Below are 18,148 nucleotides of genomic sequence, written 5' to 3'. Positions count from 1 at the left end.
AAAACGACATTTACACTATAGTGTAATAAAATATAACAATAACTACAAACAAGTAGATGTTTACAAAATATGCTAAAATATCACACCTAATTAATATGTATACCATAATATAGGTACCTAAGTATAATATTATGTTTTCCTTATTGCTGCACGCCCTTCGTGCAGAATCTTGTAATACTATTGTAGGTACTTTAAATTAGCATACAAGCACATTGCACACGGACATGGCAGCTATTAATGTACATAAATTACAGGCATTTTCGATGACTAAATATATTATCACGACCTGTACGTGAATATATAAGTCATTTTCTGTCGTCTATTATTATTTTTTTTTTAAAATTATTTTATGATATTCTTAAACTATGTATATAAGCAAATATACACACACCACTACGCACATATTATTGCATTTATACCCCCGTCTATAATATACACATTTTGTATCTGCGTTTGATATTAGTGTGTTAAGGTCACCCCAACAGTGCAGCAAATAGATAATATTATTATTATTATTTTAGGTGTACGCGGTGGTAGGGCAAAGAGTTCCTCGTTTGCATTTCCTTTGGTTGACCGCCGCCGCTGCCGTCGCGTCGTCCATCGGTCGGCAGTTCGCACGGAGTACACTCCGCGGTGAATGTGAATAAGGTTCCGTTTTCATTTCATACGCCGGTCTCAGAAGTTATAATATTTTGTTGGCATATTATCACAGTTGTCCGTTTCGTAAGGCTGCACGTCATTCAATTTAACCGTCGACTTACTGCAAAATATCACACGAAATATGTCTAGAAGAACCGATTTGGATCTGAGCGATGATCAGAGATTCGCCCTAATGAAGGTATGATATTATTTCTATTATTTCTATTTCATGAGATACCGTCGAGGGGTTATGTAGTCTACATAACAATGTAGTGCAGCGCGTAAAACAGTTATTAGTCGGAGAATAATATTGCAGCACGTGTACAATTTATTAATAGCTTCAGGAATGATATAAATATACATATAATATATACTATATACACCTATAATGTGAGATAAATAAATATTAATTTATAGTTGTAGACTAGATAAGATTATAAATTAATGTTAAAATTCAATATTAGTGTCTCATACAGCCATATCATTTTTAATTGTTATCCCTATCATAAAATAATTCAAAATTAGAGATGTTACTACAAGACATTTACAAGTGGTTTAATGGGTTGTATTTAATGAAATTATTTTTACCAAAATCAGTAAAAAATAGTTGTGGATTACAGACGTTATAGCTGTAGATACCTACTTTAAAATTAGTATATTCTACGAGTTTTGGGCAATCAATTGTATTGCTATTAATTCTTGAATACGCATTAAATCCATGTTTACCTATTATTGCCGCCTTGACTATGAAGTTGGGATTTGATCATATTTTTATGCTGAATTCCTCAAATGGCTTACATACCATGAGAATTTTATGAGCAATTAAACAAAGTCAAAGTCTTTGGATTCGTTCAAGTCGGTTTTTAAAGTCAACTTAGGTTAGATTTCAATTAACCAAACCAAATGTAGCTCTAAATCTTACTGTAGCTAATTATGCACTTTATTATAATTGATAATAATATGTGTTTGAAATATTGCCAAAACCGAGTGAATAAAAATTTTTTGAAAATATTTATATTTTTCAACTATTGCTGTGTGTGTAAGGTTGTTAGACTCAGAACAGTTGGAACAATTTCTCTTCAATATATTATATACATCTTTGATATATCCGCGTCAGATAATGATTTATAATTATTATTTGTCTTCGTTTTTATATTACAGCGACGCGTATTAACTCGTATAACGGCTAAATACAATTCAATATTATGTTTTAAGTCACTTTTTGTGCATATTTATAAATTGCTAATTATTATTAGAGCTCCCGACAGGCAACAATCGTCGTTATATTATGATATCGTAGGTAGTTTATTAACTCATATTTGTCTTCGTAATGATTTTTTTCTGGTCACAAGGTACATAGGTACCTGAAATATTATACATTATAACCCGAAATTATTTTATTATTGTTGACCCAATTTAATAAGATCAACAAAATATTTATAATATAATACAGTTAGAGAAAAAACTAAATGAAACAAATAAGCTGTATGATATAATTGTGTAAATATACATATCATACCTATATATTGTAGATAATGGTTGTATGAAATGGACACCTAATGATAGGTTTATTTTAATTTCACAAATTTAAATGGTGAAATAACTAGATCGAAGATACCTATATTTTTAACGATTGAAGTTAATCGATAATTTAAATTTTTTTAAATTTTTCCATTGAGGGATTTGAGTTACTATAAATATTGGCATTCATGCAAGTAATTATATATTTATGTATTTATGTAGTATGTACAATGCACCTACGTTTATAACACGGAAATACGGATTCGATTTATTTGATCCTTGTAAAGGTTAGGTTAGATATAATAATGTTATCATAATACATGCATACTGGTTGATGAATTATTAACGACACATATCTTTATTAGCCAATAGCACGTCGTATGAATGCGAATTTTGAGTTTCTTACTAGGTAGCGTACTTCTGGGTTATATCCGTGATGCAAATAATATTGTACGATTTTGATAAAATATGAATACAGATCAATGTTTATAAGTACCTATAATCAAATGTATTATGATAAACAGCATGTAAATCAAAATTTATATTTTAAAAATTTTGCTTACTATTATTAACTATAATATTAGGATAAAATGTTATTGGAAGTTAAAATTGAAGATAACATTTGCAAACAAATGTATTGCAATTTAACTATGCGAAACAAAAATTGTTGTTTTAGTTACACAATAATAATATATTAGTAAATAAAATATTATTTTTCATTAAAAATAAATATGATATTAACTAAATGTGAAAACTGATTCTTCATATTAATGCAAAAAAAGTTGTACAAATTCATAAAATAATTATAACTTGTAATTTATTTTACACAAAAACTTTTTTTACTAAAAATAAGTAATAACTATGATATTAAATACTTATTATGGGTGGTAAAAAACTTATCGGACAAAAGTAATTATAATAATAAACGTCGATGTCATCTTGAGTATAAATTAGCAAAAACACGGTATTATTAAAAAGTTTTGTTGAAGAGTAAAAATTAGCTTTTTAAATATTTTTACCTTCAAGTATTTATAGAAAACTATTAACTATATTCTGTGTCATATTATGTAATTAAAATATAAGTCGTTATTAAAAATAAAATTACAAAAGTCGACTGATAAAATAATACACGATGTTCATATTTTAAAAATCACCCTGTAAAATAATTACAGGTGTTTTAAGTTCAGATCTCGATTCTCGGCGCTTAAAAATTATTGAATCATAGTTGCAAGATTCTAAAATCCTAAAATATTAAACAAAATCCAAAACCTTATGGTATTTTGTAGTATAAGAAAAAGTTAAAAAATAATGAATTATAGAAACAAATTTTCTAATGTCACCCGGGGTTTTCTCGTAATATATAAAATTCTTTTGATATACTCTTCAAAGTTTAATGACATACCAATTCAATAGTAACCAATATAGGTACACCATTAATTTTAGTATAGCGTTTTGTACTATACACATTTGTTTGTTATGGTAAAAGTGTAAAACCATTAGTGCAATACCATCGGCCCGGCGTTTATTTCATTATTATTATTATTACTATTATTTATTATTATATTATCGTACAGCAGATAAGCGTGTAATATTATTATCATAATAAATTTTGACCGAATGTGTCCTATACAAGTTTACAAGTTTCGTAACCGGGACTGTTTTAATTAGCGTGCGCGCGCATATATAGTCGTTGCGGTGCGTCTGGTTTCGTTTTTTCTCGACAGTCGACACTAATGATGACGGACGCGAACGGCTACGACGATGATGACGGCGGCGGCGTCTGTAGCACACTCTCCTCTCACAAAACAGTCGATCTGCCACGAGGCGGTTTAGCGAACCGCAAACCGAAAAACGATAAGTCCGTGACCACCGCCGCGGCCGTCTCACACGTTAATATTACAACTTTTTTTTAATAATATTAATGACTTCACGATAATACATAACGATTGCAGAACGCGAACCGACACTATACAATATATTATTACAATAAATATTTAATTAGACATTTAAGTATATAAAGTCGGGACGGGCAGGGACGCCCGTAGAGAAGGGCCAGAGGGTGCCATCGCACCCACCGGGATGTTTTTTATGAACCAAAAAATCAGTGTATAATGATGTAAATATGTAACTACCGATATATGTATATCACATACATTTAATTTTGCACTCACTGAGTTGTTTTTCTGCTGGTGCCCCTGCAGGAACGGGCTTGTTTTGGGGCGGGAATGGTTTCAATTAGAATATAACAAGTCACAAAAGTCGCAGTTAGGGTTGCCACCTTTGAAAGAAGGAAGACTCGGAGGCAGGCCCAATTGACAAAAGAAAAAAAAGTCATCACCCAAACATCTCTGTATAGGTCGTTGTAGACTAGACATCATGCCTGCATGGCTGCATATACGTTAATAGTGTTAATACGCCTAATGGCTAATATGCTTATGAGATATGAGTTTATACGAGGTAAAAAGGTAAGTAATGAAATGCAAAAAAATAGTTTATGTAGGTATTATTCTATTAATTGTACAACAACACGGAGAATAATTCACTAGACAAGTAACCATTAGTTTTATATGTACGGGTAAGATTTGAGTATTCGGGTGACATCCACGGAGAGGTGAATAGTATGGAAAACTCTCTGCTTTTCGTGAGAAGTTTAAGCCTTCCGGAATTATTTGCGTTTTGATTTAACCTTTTTTAACGCGTAGACTCGGCCTCCGAATATAGTTTTTGCTTTTTGAGAAAAACAAACAAACGCGGGCCATAATGCACCTAGTTCGTGGACCATGGCCCATGGGATCTATGTACGAATTTCAACTCTACAACCCTTCATTGGCTGCTCCGAGCTAAATAATGTTAACGTCAATACGTCATAGATCCCGGATGAGCAATTTCGACCTTATTTTTATGTAATAATTAATTTATATAGGTATACATTGCGGTTCCGCGTCGTGAAGTTAAATTACCGCCTCATACAAATGAGAAAAAGATATTTCAAAATCATATGAAATATACACATCTATCATTGATGAAAAGTATGCCAACTGTATAACATTAATTGTTTTTGTAATTTCATCATTCCTCTTTTTTAAATTTTCATGCATTTACGAATAAATATAATTTAATATTAAAATTGTATTTATATAACAAATTAGTAAATAATAATAAGTTATTTTTCTCCGTTTGAATTTAATCTTACTAAATAATAGATCTCAGAAATATATATATATAGTATATACCTAATAAATGAAAAATGTATTACAATATTATTACTGCAGTAGTCCCATTCCAAGTCATGGATTTAATATTATTCTACGATTACATAAACAAGCAATTATCTCTGTTACAAATTATAATAATAATAACTATGGTTATATTATTTCATTATGTCATTCGTGTATGAAAATTGCCTATTCCTAAAGCCGTGTTAAAAAATAATCAGTATAAATCGAAATTAAATTATTTAAGTAGGTAGCGAACTACAATGCCTAAAATGCCTTGTAGATACTAGAAATTATATCTAATAGTTTATTTTTAGTTTAAGGTGAGTATAATGTGTGTGATCTTAATGTATTACTATTATAATATTGTGCAATATTTTGGATTACATTAAGCATTACTTCCTCCATAATAGAAATCTGACCAGTCCACGAAATAAAAAAGTTTAAATCATATTAAAGTGAGCAAATTGATACCGGAATAAATTGTAAATGTTTATTTTTTCAATCCACATATCACACATTTAAAAATCAATTAATGGTCGACATAAGCCTTCGTTTATATTTGTTATTTGTTGCTTAATGGAAGTCATTCGTCTTTATCTTTCTAATCCAAAAACGAATTTATTGGGAAATTATTATTTTTTCTTCTTACTTAGGTAATATTGTATTCATCGCAACGACTATTGCATGAAAATCTATGTGATCTTCAGAATAATAAATAATAACGATTAGCCATCAGGAAATCAAAATGTCAGCCTTGTATATTATATCAATCATGAGTCCGTACTCCGTAGTCTGTTTAATGTTAATGCCATCGTGTGGTGACGAATTGCTGCTGCATATTATCTACGGCCGCGACAGTGCGATAAAAGAATTGCTTAAAAAAATGACGTGAAAATAAAGCGATCTATATGAGATAAAAATGCATGTAATAATTATTATGAGTATTAAGTATTATACTTAACTGTCGTATATTTGTTTTTTTATATACAAAAATATACGGTAACGATTTTGATGATATTATATTTCTTAATATTTAATATGTCTATGTATATCACAATATATTTAATCAATTATAAAATATTAAGTTTTTTTGTGTTCATTTAAATTTGAATTCGAACTTTTATGCAAAATTTGTTTGTAATAATAAGTAAAAATATGATATTAATTATTAATATGATACTCGATATTATAATATAATACGAGAGTATTTTAGTGCAATTATTGTTTGATACAATTATCGTCCTTAATCATTAGACAATTTTACGTTTTTTTTAATATCATTATGTATTTTATTATTAAAAAACGTCCAGGTAAAAAATACCCCACAGTAAGTGTGAATTCTTATACTTTTATTTTTTACGTATTAAAAAGACATGATATTTTTTGTTGTAATAATATGTATAATTAGTCAACAATTTGTAAACCTCAATTTATATAACTGACTACCATTATTTTTTTGTTTTATTTAACAATGGAAAGAAAGTATGTTATAATATTATGTTCTAGGCATACTATATTTTGTTGCTTATTTAGAAGATCTTGATATTTATAAGACATCTGTTATAGTGTTATTATCTCGTAAGTCATAAACGCGCAGTGATTATTTCAACATTCTATCAACTATAGCTCACGTATTTTTATTCTCGAGAACAACTCGGGGTTTTAACTATGTTTATCGTTAAAGTCAAATTTAATTTTACTTTCATTGGAATATATTATTCATTGAACTTTTCAGATATCATTATGTTTTATCGTCGTTAACATTATACAACAGTGACAGCACACGCTATACGATAGTATACCTTGGTATTACCTTATACAATACGTAGTATTCTTAAACGGTACAGCTATTTGTCCTCGGGTCTAGATATTTTAAAATTATATTTGCAAAATTCAAAACAAGTATTTTATGAGTTTCGTATACCTGTGTAAAGTGTATTTAAAATATTATTTTCCAGGGTACTAAATTTAAGTTATTTTAAACGAAGTTATGGACGGTTTGACAGATACTCTAATTCTATACATATATTTGTTGTACATTAAAACCTTAATATCATTTATCATAACAGTTATTATATATACATTGTTATCGTAAGCCATGCGTTGCGTGCGTTTTTCGATTTGTACTGCGTAACATTTCAATGATTATAGTTAACTGACTCGAATCGTAACATAAACATAATTTTGCTAATAAGTAAACCTTCACACCTATTATATAATAGCTGTTTGTTTAGAGTTTTGTTATTTTGATAAAAATTATTCGTCATTGGGCATTTATGTTGTGCAAAAGTGCGAACTTTACGCTTTATCACTGTAGGTTAATATACGCATTCCTTGTTAAATTCGTTCAATCTTTTGTCAATCTAGCACTTTCAATACCAAACGGGTCAAGGTCGTCTGACTTTTTTTTTATTTTGCTATGGCACACGTCAATATTATAGTAAGATTTCAATAAGAAATTGAGTAATTATACATTATTATTATTATTATTATTATTATTATTATTATTGTCATTATATACTCGGTATCGCCGCAGCTTGATGTATTTATGTTTGTGTGCGTTTAAGGTAACCACATAATAATATATCTATCTGCAGGCGCGTGATGTTTATGTAGGTATGTACAGCGTGATGCTGGAGGGGTGGGGACCTAAATCACCGAATGATTTTCGAGAATGATTTACGACGTTGTCGATTGTGTAACAAGTCTCGTCTTTAAAAAAAAAAAACAATCCATGTAACTTTCACCGCCTAAGTTGGTCCACGCGTTGGCAACTGCTGCAGAGGTAGCCAACGGGAACTGTTATACGTATACACACAACACACACACACATTAGTCACTGCTTATGTTATCTTATTGCGTACGTTTTTACTTTTTATAAACATTATTATTATCCGCAATCGAACACTATATAGCATCGACTTACGTATAACAAGTTGTATATAACTGACGCGGGCTCGATAAGTATAATTATTAGTATTGTAAGGTGAAAACAGAATATGTGATCTTTTTTAAATTATTGACAAACTCTATACATAGTACACGACGTCATGTCTTATGTAACAACGTGTATCATAATATATTTTATTATGCACATTATCGTCATAAAATATAATATTAATACACACATTTCTTATATTATTATATTATGATTGTTTGCCGTTTGGTACTAATTTTTAATTTGTCATTATTATACAGATATCAGTGAATGGCAGTTACATTTTTGTTTCACTCATTCAATGTGTTTTCTATGTTTTTTCTTTGGTTGATGTACAGTTATCTAACACGAATTTGGTTCAAATTAATAATATATGAATTATTCTCAAAAAAAATGTTCAATTATCAGTTATATATTATGTACTTTCGAGAATACAAGCAATAACATTTCGCATAGCTGGCTGAAATTCAAACTAATAATAGAGTGAAGTACATAAATATATATTGTAACTTTTATGCATTTCTGTACAGAGACATATACGTGATTCGCACTATTGTGGTTATTGACGATGGCGTTTACAATATTTTAAAATAGTACAAACGAACTCAAATTATATAAAAAACATACTGGGCTCTGGGCAGTGGCTATCGCTTAAAAAAAAATTAATGGACAATCTGCACAATATCAAAATTGATATTTTGGGTTTACAACTTTAAACTGTTTAGACAGTTTAGAGTTTGTATTATTTCATTTATACACAAAATGTAATATATTGTGTAAATGTAATTAATAATATTATTGTGTAGCTATTTTATAATCTTCATGCTAATTAATATAAGTACATTTTCAGTATTTAATTTAACTTAGGCTATAAATTATAAAATTATAGTTTTCTAGATTCACTTAATACTAAACATTTTTACTTAGGTACTTATTGGTTTTATTATTTTTTTATTTTGCATATGACATACCTATTGATGATTTCATAATATAATTTATTTTAAACTGTGAAGATTGTTTCCTGTATATGATAGTGGGCATATTTTTTTTATCTATACAGAGGGATTCCTGAACCCCACCACAAATGTTAAAAGAAAAAATATTTTTCTTATATACATATTATAAAATTAAATTTGTTATTTTCACTGAGTGTGGCTTATAAACTACCCTTGAAATTATTTCTGTAACGAGCCTCCGTGGTTTCGTTTATTATGTACGAATATGTAATGTATTAAGAATAATTTTAGGTACCTATATAAAACATAAATATGAGTAATAATGTTTAAAAAAAATGAATTGTTTACTATTTATATAAATGTATGAAACATTTGTTTAAAAGCAAAAATTATAAATACCAAAAATCCATTCGTATATATAAAATAAATAGCCTATAACATTAAAGTTATACTACTATATATGCACGCTACAGCAGATAGATCGCATACACACAACACCTTATATTATTTAACAATAACTAAAATTATATTATATTAATCCGAGGAGGAACTAATGCTGAGTGACAAGTTTTGTGTATGATATACATTTAAAAATACAATAAGTCGATATTATGAACTGTAACAATAATATTGCATTCGCGTTGTTTCAGTTGCGAAGAAGCGTTGCAGACTTGAAATTGGATGATAAATATGATGACTGCTTTTTACTCAGATGGCTCGAAGGTAATAGTTTTACTTATTTTAAATGATTTATGAAACACAAGTGTACATTGTATTAGTTTGTTACTTAATATTGTATGAAATTTGTACGATTAGAATAGGGCACAGGCCTATTTTTAAATTAACAAACGATAACCGTTGCATTTTTAAAGTGAATGGCCGTATTTTATTATGCGCCGATAAGTTCACTGACTCGAGTTAAACGCGTGGTGTATAATAATACGTGCTATTTAAAAGTAGAAAAAAATTCGGTTTCATCAGAGAATTATGCAAAGCCTTCTCAAGTTATCCACATATTGTGCGTTATCAATGGTGGTATGCTGGTTGTCTATATTTAACTATATCTCTATGTGTCATTATCCTGCGGGGTTCCGGGTTCATTAGAAAAACGACTACCTATGACAATATTATATCAACATCTTCTGTTTCTATAACTCTACATACAGTGGGACCTGTATACGTATAACGGACAGCCACATGACCGTCATAAGTTCCCGTTATAAACAGGTGTCTGATATATAGACGGGCACATATAAATACCCGTCTTTTTTTCCGAGACATTATCATATTATGTCCTTATCAATTGTTCGTTCATGTGAGCCGTGAGGTGTCCGTTAATGCAGGTTTCACTGTAAAATAGTCAATAATGATATATGTAGGTATAATAATATATATTATATAGATAGTACTAAGTTCTTACCTATAAATATTAAATGTAAATTGATAATCTCACGAATAAAGCAAAACAATAGGGTGAACGACATTTTTATTAACATCGACATTACCTACATGTGACCTTCATCATGTTTAAATATTTAATTGATTCGACAATCGTTTAGATATCGGTAGGTAGCTGATTATTATAAGCAGGTAGGTATATTCAATAATTAAGAATAGACGCAGTAAAATTTAGCATCACTCTACCAGAGTGCATAAATTATGCATTGCTAATTATCTAGCATCCGCGTATGACGACCAAATATCACAAAAATATTGACCTACTTCACAAGATAATATTTCATACAGTCTTATAGTCAATATACTATATGATTAATAAATATTAAATACGTATTAAATAGTATAATATTGCAGACGTTTTTAAGGACAACTATTAATGTGGGAGTACCCACTAACGTATTTAATATCTAAATACCTGCACGCCGCCAGGTACATGTAACACAAGTACACAACATAAACCACAAACGTCGATTCAATTTACAAATAGACTTGAAAATGGATAGCCAAAAGTTTGACTTTGATGAATTTTTATTTTATAGTTGATAGTTGATAGTAATATTCAAAAAATAATATATGGATATGTCATGAAATATATTTTACGTAACTCTATTGTATATAAATATGCATATTGAACTTATTTTTAAATTAATATTACATTTATTTCATTTTATATTTTACAGCTCGAAACTTCGATCCTAAACTAGCAGAAGACATGTTGAGAACAGTGAGTAGTGTAGTTTTAATAAAATATATATATACGATTCAGAAATAATATTCAGAAGCACTTAATCAAAAGTGACTGAATGAGGACTTAGCTATTTGATGTTTTTATTCGAATGAAAAGTTTAATAATAATATATAATATAGTTCTATCAAATTGAGTCAATTCTTAAAATCTTCAGAATACTTATTAAATTATGTGTAGGTATTCAGTATATACCTATTACCTACTGTATAGTATCAAAAATATTTTATGAATACCGTTGTCGAGCAGTCAAGATTACATCTTGTTATTCGAATATGTAATCATATTTTGAGTAAAATTGTGTTTGTACAATTTGAATAAATTCGTTCAGTATAAAAAAAAATTGTTTGCTGAAGTATACTGTATAGTGAATATTTTATTATATAAATTGTAGTCAATGAAATGGCGGGAAGAGTGGTCGATCAACAAAGATGACGGTTGGCAGCCACCCCAAGTGCTGGTCGATTACATGCCGAGTGGTATCAGCGGCTATGACAAGGAGGGATCGCCTGTGGTCGTGCTTCCGTTCGCCGGGTTCGACGTGTGTGGCCTGCTCAAATCAGCCCCACCAAAGGACATGGTCAGGTTCTTAGCACAAAAGCTTGACTCGTACTTAGAAGTGGCCAGGCAATCATCGCTGAAGCATGGTCCAAAAGCTTCGCAGGTGTGCTGCATCGTCGACCTGACCGACTTCAACCTCAGGCAATTCACATGGAGACCAGGTAAATTATTCATTATTATGTGAGCACCATTATACTAGTTCTTGCCATATTATATTGCATAGTTGATATCAAGTACATAATATATCCATGTACTAACGTTTACAATTCGAGTCAAAAACCAAAATAAAAAAAAAACAGTTGTTTCAATATTGAATATTTTTAGAAGTCAAAATGTTTATAAAAATATATTGTACAAAAAAAAAATTTTAAAAATAAAGGTAATTGGTTGTTGTCCCTAAAGAAATAAAAAAATAAAAGTCAACTCTAAGTCACAATTTAAAAAAAAAAATGTAAAATTTTAGATTTTTTTAAACATTTATTCTAATAATAAAATCATCGACTCACCGCTTTAACTATATAGTTTTGTATTTAAATATATTACTCAACTACGAACAACACAGTTAATCCTTAGTAGGTATCTAACTCATCGAAATCGTATAGAAGTTAGAATATCTATGATAAACATTGAAACACAATTATAGTATAAGTAATAATATTTTTTAAAAAAAGAATAGTAATATATGGATAGTTTTAAAGTGTTATATTTGTATGTTAAGTCACTAAGAGTTAATTGTATATTTGGAATAATTTAAATAATGAGAATACTACGATTATAAATTACCATAAAGCAGGCACGGCAGATAGTTTGGGGTCGCAGCCGCATGTGCCCCCTCCCATATCAGGTGCAACCACGATAAATTATCATTTACATAAATATTTTATTGATTACACATTTTTACCACAGCTATTGTCTTAAAAAGTTTAGGACTGTAGGTTAATACATTTCTGGTTACGGTACTGTTTTAAAGAAATATATCATTTAACCAGTCATTTACTTTTTATTGTTTTTATATGGTCATAATTTTAGAGCATCATACTGTTCATTATTAAATGTATGTATTAAACTATACTTCATTTTAGACACCATAATACAACTTTAATTACAAAGTAATTGTACAAGTCACTTTAAAAACAACAACATAACAATTAATTAAAAGTCAGTATTTTCCCTCGAGTATGACTAACATTTATGATCGTGGCAGTTTTTATCTATTCTTGAGTGTTGATGAATCCGATATATTTTATATCAGAGTTAAACGTGTAGAATTATATTAATATTTTTTAAATGGCATCATCCAACTAAAACCTACCTCATTAATACCATATGTCCACGTATTGCAATAATCGTGTCACGGTAAACTTTTTAGGTAACTACCTATTTAAATAAGTGTCAAACAGGAGCTGTTAATGATCGATAGCTCTCGATACAGCTGGTGTTCGTTTTGCGATTATCTTGAGCAATATAAGATATTATCCGGAGGTCAAAACTTATTACGTTTCTAAATATTGTTAAAAAAAATGCATGTACACACGCCATCTTCACAATATTATATTAAAATTTTAATCTGTTTCTTTTCGTGTGTTAAGTCACTCAAAATATTCTCCCTGATCTCTCTATGGTACATTGGTGCACTATCGGTACGTCGTCACGTTGAGATACACAGCTAATTGCATACATATAAGGGAATACTAATCATATTTTATATTTATAAGGAACCACTTAAAATTTAAATAACTAAAATGTGACATTGACAATAATTTATTGTTATAATATATAGCGGCCGAGATGACAATCAACTTGTTACAAATGTACGAGGCCAATTACCCAGAAATATTGAAGGCATGTCACGCGATTAATGGTGAGTAGAATTGTTGATGTATATCATTTTTCTCACCTCAGATCACTTCCCGGACAAAACACATGTAGACAGACTACGCACACATAAGACGTACCATTATGTTACATATTTTTTCTTTTTACTGTTTTCAGCTCCCAAAGTGTTCGCTTTTGCGTTCAACATACTTAAAAACATACTCACTGGCAACACAATGAGCAAGTTCATAATATATAAGGCGGACCCGAGCAAGTGGAAGCCTGTGTTGGCAAGTACCATCGATAGTGACCAGTATCCAGCGTTTTTGGGCGGTGATCAAAGGGATCCCGACGGCGACCCAAGATATACCACAAAGGCAAGTCAAAACACGTCTTAAAATGTTTAACACGTGAGAATGTAATATTTTTACATTTATTTGAAAATTATACCTATAAAATAAGACAAAAATAAGAGCCAAAATTAAATATTCCAAGTGCGCCTCGGAGGGTAGTTACGGCACTGCTTAATAATGTACAATTTTTTTCCAATTGATAATCCATTTAGACAAAAATATTTTGATTTCGCGTTTCTTTAAATTCTATAGAAAAATGAGTTGCAACTCGAAAATACCATACGCAGCCAATACTTACGCCATTGATTTTAAGAACCCTCTAACCAAGAAGTTTCAAGGCTCACGCGTAGAAAATGATTATCCGATTTTTTGTTTCCAATAATTGTTAATTACCTTCACTCGGCTTATTTGGCTTTGATAGCGCACCGCGGAAACGTGCAATAAATGTTTTTTATAATTATTATTTTTATCTCTTTTTAAGACCATGACCATAAAAAAAAATAACATAACATATAATAGCTTAATACACCTTTCATAAACGTTCACGACACGCGCATCGTCAAACATATTATATTTACGTATAATATGATGTATAATGCGCGTTGAGTATGTACTTACGCCTCTGTGGTCGTTTGTTCGATCCTTTTACTTTTATCGCTACCGACTTAGGAAATTCGCGCAAGTAACTATCGTTTAAAATACGAAGAGCGTATTATTTCACAAGAACGATCGACTCGGCTGGTGCCCCGTCATTGTAAGCATAATACTATGTTAACTTGGACGTTATATTATTATTAATTATTACTAATTAAGAGCTAGACACTATTTCGTTCATAAACGATCACACATGCGATCACGTTTCATATCACGATAATATCATGAGTATAATGCTATAATATGTAGGTATATCTAATAGACCATACTACCATAGCAGTAAATAAAATGTATTAACTGCTATATATCGTACACTGCACAATACACCTATATATAATATTATACAGGATAATTCACCAAGCATTCACACCACAATTTTTTCCATTAATATTGAAATTATTGAAATTCTGATTTATGGAATTTTTAAATATACTCAGACGTTTTATCAAATTCTTGATTTGTTTTTTTTGTAATAATTAAGGAAAGTTCTATGGTGATACAAACTTCTATTTTTCAAACGGGCACCCCCTTTTTTATTGACAATTATTTAGTGGATAATGTTTAGAAAATGTTGATGAACCCAATTCAAATTTTGAAAGAGTAGGTAGTTTCTCAATTATTAAATATTTATTCTAAGGATAATATAGTGCTTAAAAGGGGCTTAACACAAATCATTTTTAAATGACAGCCCGCCAACACGGAATTTCAAAATCAAACTTTAGCCGTTTGTTTGTGCTTTATTATGATGATTTATTTTCGTTTGAGTCTGAAATTCCGAACGATTATGAATTTATTAGACTGCACATATTTATGAATATTATAACATGTATAATAATATTGTCTATACGGTACTATTGAGGTATATAATTATTATCTTATACTACGAGTCAAACATGGTTTAATATTCAACAATAATATACCGAATATCGATGTTAATATACGTTTTATTATTGTTTGATCACTTTATTTGTTATCATCCATCAATCTCAATATGTTATTATGTTATTAGATAAACCAAGGAGGAAAAGTGCCAAAGGAACTATATTTAAAAAATGACAAAAAACTCACAAGTTCTGATGACATGACGTTAGTAAATATAAAGAAAGGCGATAAACTATACCTGAAATATACAGTTACTGTACCACAAAGTTTTCTGAGGTAAATTTTACATTCAAATATTAATATAACTTTTAAATTCTTTGATTGGCAAACATATCAAGTAAAATTTTGAAAAAATAAACTCATTAATTATTAATGTTTATAAGGTTAAACAATTATAATAATACATTTATATGATACATGATTTCCAAAAAAAAATGGACTTTGCCAAGTCAAAAGTAAAAAATAAACAAACACAGAAGTCTAGTTGATCTTATTATTTTTATGAACGCTTATCTATTGTTCATAAGGTGGCAGTTCAAAACCGAGGGACATGATATCAAATTTGGTATATTAGCAACAGATTCAGAAAATATACAAACAGTAATTATGCCGATAAAGAAAGTCGCATGCCACGAGTTTGAAGAGATTGGAGTAATCAAATGCAAACATACCGGAGAATGTAATTGGTTTTTTATTACCTATCTATATTATTATAATATATTGGAGCAAAGTTATTTTCACACAAGTCAAACACATATGTAATGATATATTTAATATACAACATGATTATATTTCTACAGTTAACATTCATTATTTCAAGGAGTATTTTTTGTAAAATTTAATATATTTTCTTGAATATTTTCATTCAGGCCTTATTTTTCTATAAAATGACTATTATCTTTTAGTTTTTAAGTACACTGAAATAAAAACCACATTCATAATAATAAAAAAATAGAATAACTTGATAATAATCTTGTTGCTATTCAACCAACAATACTTTTTTGTTTGATTTATACGATATATTATTAAGTTTTTCTGAGTTTATTTTAAAAAAAAATTAATTATCAGCTTGACCTATAGGAACCAGTACTTTTAACTTCTTATGATCTGAAGAAAAATACTTATAAATGACAGTTATATGCATTAGAACCGCATAAATATCAAATGTTTAATGAATATAGTTATTATTATCATATATTTTATTAATAATGGTTTAAAGTTTAAACTTTAAATATTCGATATCATTTTGATAGAAAATTTGTAAGTTAATACAGAATTATTCTTATCCACGTTTGATATTAAAACAAATAATAATTCTAGCTCTTCCTATATATGCCTTTCGAAATCACTAAAATAATATTAATTGTCTAATGATTTGTGTTCCGACAGATACGGTGGTATTCGACAACAGTTATAGTTTCATACGTGGAAAAAAACTTGCATACAACGTTCGAATCACATTGCCTGTAAAAGAAAAAACCATCAATACTATCGATAATATGGTGAATATGGAAGAATAAGTCACCCATACGATAGTTATAAAAGTATAATATAGCGTTTAATGACTAGGTAATAATAACAGTAATCATTATGATTATATTATACGTCATCAGAACCATTAGAAATTTTAATCGAATATACTTTTCCTACAATTTAAAATTGTTTAGGTATACCTAATGCCTAATACATATTATACCAGATATACTCTCATAAAAAAGTAAAACAGATTAATATTTGTCGTTTTATGCCATACGCCATTAACAACTTACGACAGTTCAACAGTAATGTAGGACTGTCATACTGTCGATAAATGATGATAAACACAATTATTGTTAAAATGTAATTAATTTTACCATTGATGTACGTACTTGCCACATCCTCGACAGCACACCTGTAAATCAAATTTGTTAGCATTTTTTAGATATGTTAAGATTTTTTTTATTCTAATAGACATTTGAGATATAGATTTAAGACGAGTAAAAACCCGATAATAATTTGTAAATAATTAAATATTTTATCTTACATTAATCTAAGTGTTTTTATTATAAATGTACAAATAATCATATTTTCAAGAGTAACAAAGATATGTTTTCTACAATGCCAATATATTATTACTGCTGTCTTATAACTCTGAAAAAATACTTTTGTATTCTTGTGTTATATAAACTGTTATAAATGGATATGTACTATGTGTATCGTATTCACAACAGTTACAAAAATAAAATACCATTCAAAAACTTAAACATACAAATTATATACCTACCTATAGATAAAACGTGGTACGTAAGTTGTTAATCCGATACTGTCTATACGAGCCTTGTTATAACCTTATAGTAGACTAGTAAGAAATAATTATAATTTTTGTTATAGATGTAAGTATAATGTTGTTGACAAAACCAAAATTGATA

At 29.1% G+C, this 18,148-nt stretch overlaps 1 protein-coding gene across 2 annotated transcripts; it reads left to right on the top strand.

Annotated features, from left to right (window-relative positions):
* Positions 1–548: 548 nt before the first annotated feature.
* LOC111030050 (SEC14-like protein 2) lies at positions 549–17,547 on the top strand. 2 transcript variants are annotated; one of them, XM_022309367.1, is made up of 9 exons: positions 549–838; positions 9,923–9,995; positions 11,411–11,454; positions 11,870–12,197; positions 13,817–13,897; positions 14,029–14,228; positions 15,868–16,016; positions 16,268–16,419; positions 17,130–17,547. In XM_022309367.1, the coding sequence occupies exons 1-9, from the start codon at positions 782–784 to the stop codon at positions 17,258–17,260; spliced, it is 1,215 nt and encodes a 404-aa protein (XP_022165059.1). In that variant the 5' UTR covers positions 549–781; the 3' UTR covers positions 17,261–17,547. The 2 variants fall into 2 exon arrangements, with proteins under 2 accessions (XP_022165059.1, XP_022165060.1); XM_022309368.1 differs by lacking the exons at positions 549–838; positions 9,923–9,995 and adding an exon at positions 11,132–11,239.
* Positions 17,548–18,148: the final 601 nt, after the last annotated feature.

The sequence above is a fragment of the Myzus persicae genome, unplaced genomic scaffold, assembly GCF_001856785.1.
Source record: "Myzus persicae strain clone G006 unplaced genomic scaffold, MPER_G0061.0, whole genome shotgun sequence".
NCBI classification, from domain to species: domain Eukaryota; kingdom Metazoa; phylum Arthropoda; class Insecta; order Hemiptera; family Aphididae; genus Myzus; species Myzus persicae.
Note: the sequence above shows the minus strand (reverse complement) of the source record. Positions and strands in the feature narration are given on the sequence as shown.